This window comes from Meles meles, chromosome 2, assembly GCF_922984935.1.
Source record: "Meles meles chromosome 2, mMelMel3.1 paternal haplotype, whole genome shotgun sequence".
NCBI lineage: Eukaryota > Metazoa > Chordata > Mammalia > Carnivora > Mustelidae > Meles > Meles meles.
Window position 1 is genome coordinate 202,736,275 of NC_060067.1, and position 1,852 is coordinate 202,738,126.

The 1,852-nt window shown below is 43.1% G+C and overlaps 1 protein-coding gene across 1 annotated transcript; it reads left to right on the plus strand.

Annotated features, from left to right (window-relative positions):
* Positions 1 to 982: 982 nt before the first annotated feature.
* On the plus strand, positions 983 to 1,199 carry LOC123936974 (translation machinery-associated protein 7-like). Its single transcript, XM_045997461.1, is given in 2 exon segments — positions 983 to 1,071; positions 1,073 to 1,199. Coding segments are annotated over 2 exon segments (216 nt in total).
* Positions 1,200 to 1,852: the final 653 nt, after the last annotated feature.

Here is a 1,852-nt window from a genome sequence, read left to right on the forward strand (position 1 = left end):
TTTAAATTTCACATATAAGTGAGGTCATGAAATATTTTCATTCTCTGATTTACTTCACTTAGCATACTGCTCTCAAGGCCCATCCGAGTTACTGCAAAAATCAGGATTTCCCTCCTTTTTTTGTTGAATAATATTCCATTGTGTTTCTACACCACGTTTTCTTCATTCATTCATCCATCAGTGGACACTTTCGGTTCTATGCCTTGGCTGTTGTAAATAATGCTGCGGTGAACATGGGGCCAGATATCTCTTTGACGCAGAGCTTTCCCTTGCGTCAGATGTATTTCCAGAAATGGGACTGCTGGATCATGTATGATAGTTGTAGTTTAAATTTTTTGAGGAGGCTCCATACTGTTTTCCATAGTAGCTGAAACAATTTCCATTCCCACCAACAGCGCACAAGGGCTTCATTTCTCCATATCCCTACCAATGCTTGTCACCTTTTGTCTTTTTGAGACTAGCGGTCCTCACAGGTGTGAGTTGATATCACATTATGGTTTTGATTTGCATTTCCCTGGCCATCGGTGATGTTAAGCATCTTTTCATGTGCTTGTTGACCACTCGGATGGCTTCTTTCAGCGGCTGGTCTCAACAAGGGAGCTGCTGTCACCTGGGTCTACAGTGGCCTACTTCCGTATCCGGTAGTTGATGATGTCTGTGAGCTGGGCCTATCATTCCACATGGCGTCTCTTCCTCAAGAAAACTATTCTAGGCTTCTTCGTATGCTTCTTCTCAGGATTCTAAGAAGTCAAAGCAGAAGTGAAGAGTTCTCCTGTAGCCGAAGTTTGAAAGTGACACATCCCTTCTGCCTTATTCTTCTGATGGGGAAAGACCCAAGGTCAGCAGAGCTGCAAAGGGCAGGGAAAACAGACTTCACTTCTCGACGGAAGCAAGGACAGCAACCTATTGCAAAGGGCCGTGCATCCAAGAATGAGAGAAATGGTCACATTCATCTTTGCAAGCATCTATTATATATTCAAGCATGCAAATGTGCCATAAGTGTGATACTGGATCTGGCCATGAAGGTGGCAAAAGGAACTCACTGCAACAGCCCAAGGAGTAGGCCAAAGAATGACGAAGATAAGGCAATCAAGCAGAAACAGAAAGAGGAACAGAAGAAACTAGGGGAACTAAAAGCAAAGACTCAGGGGAAGGGCCCCCAGGCCACCGGTGGAATTAAGAAATCTGGGGAAAACTAAGATGTTCTTTGTGCCTAGGCCAGTGGAGAGCCGAAATTCAATTCCTGTTTAACCTTCTGGATTCCTGCCATCACACCTGTTGCCATCTATAGCTAGAACGAAGAGCTGTTTCTTGGATCCTATTACACATTTATAAGAATAAACTTTTGTAAAAGATAATTAAATTTTTAGAGGCATTGGGTGGCTCAGTCAGTTAAGCATCTGCCTTCAGCTCAGGTCATGATCTCAGGGTCCTGGGATGTAGCACTGGGCTCCCTGCTCAGCAGAGAGTCTGCTTCTCCCTCTCCCTCTCCCCTGCTACCTCTCTCTAACTCTCTCTCTCAAATAAATAAATACAATCTTTAAAAAAAGATAAATATATTTAAGGTAAGAAAAAAAAGCATAATATTGTGATTTATAATAAAAATTACATGTTTGTTCTCACCTACACAGAACTCCTGAAATCCTTTTAAATTCTGATGCTGAGAGTGATAAAGGTGTCCTTTTTTGTGTTAATGAGATGGTTGGGAGGGAGTGCTTTAGGATGGGGACTCATTGTCAGGGGAACTAACCTGGTGACCAGAGGGTTGAAACTTTTAGCCCCACCCCGACCACCTCTAGGGAAGGGCGAAGGACTTGAGATTAGCCAGGAATATTTCATCATTCTTGCCTAG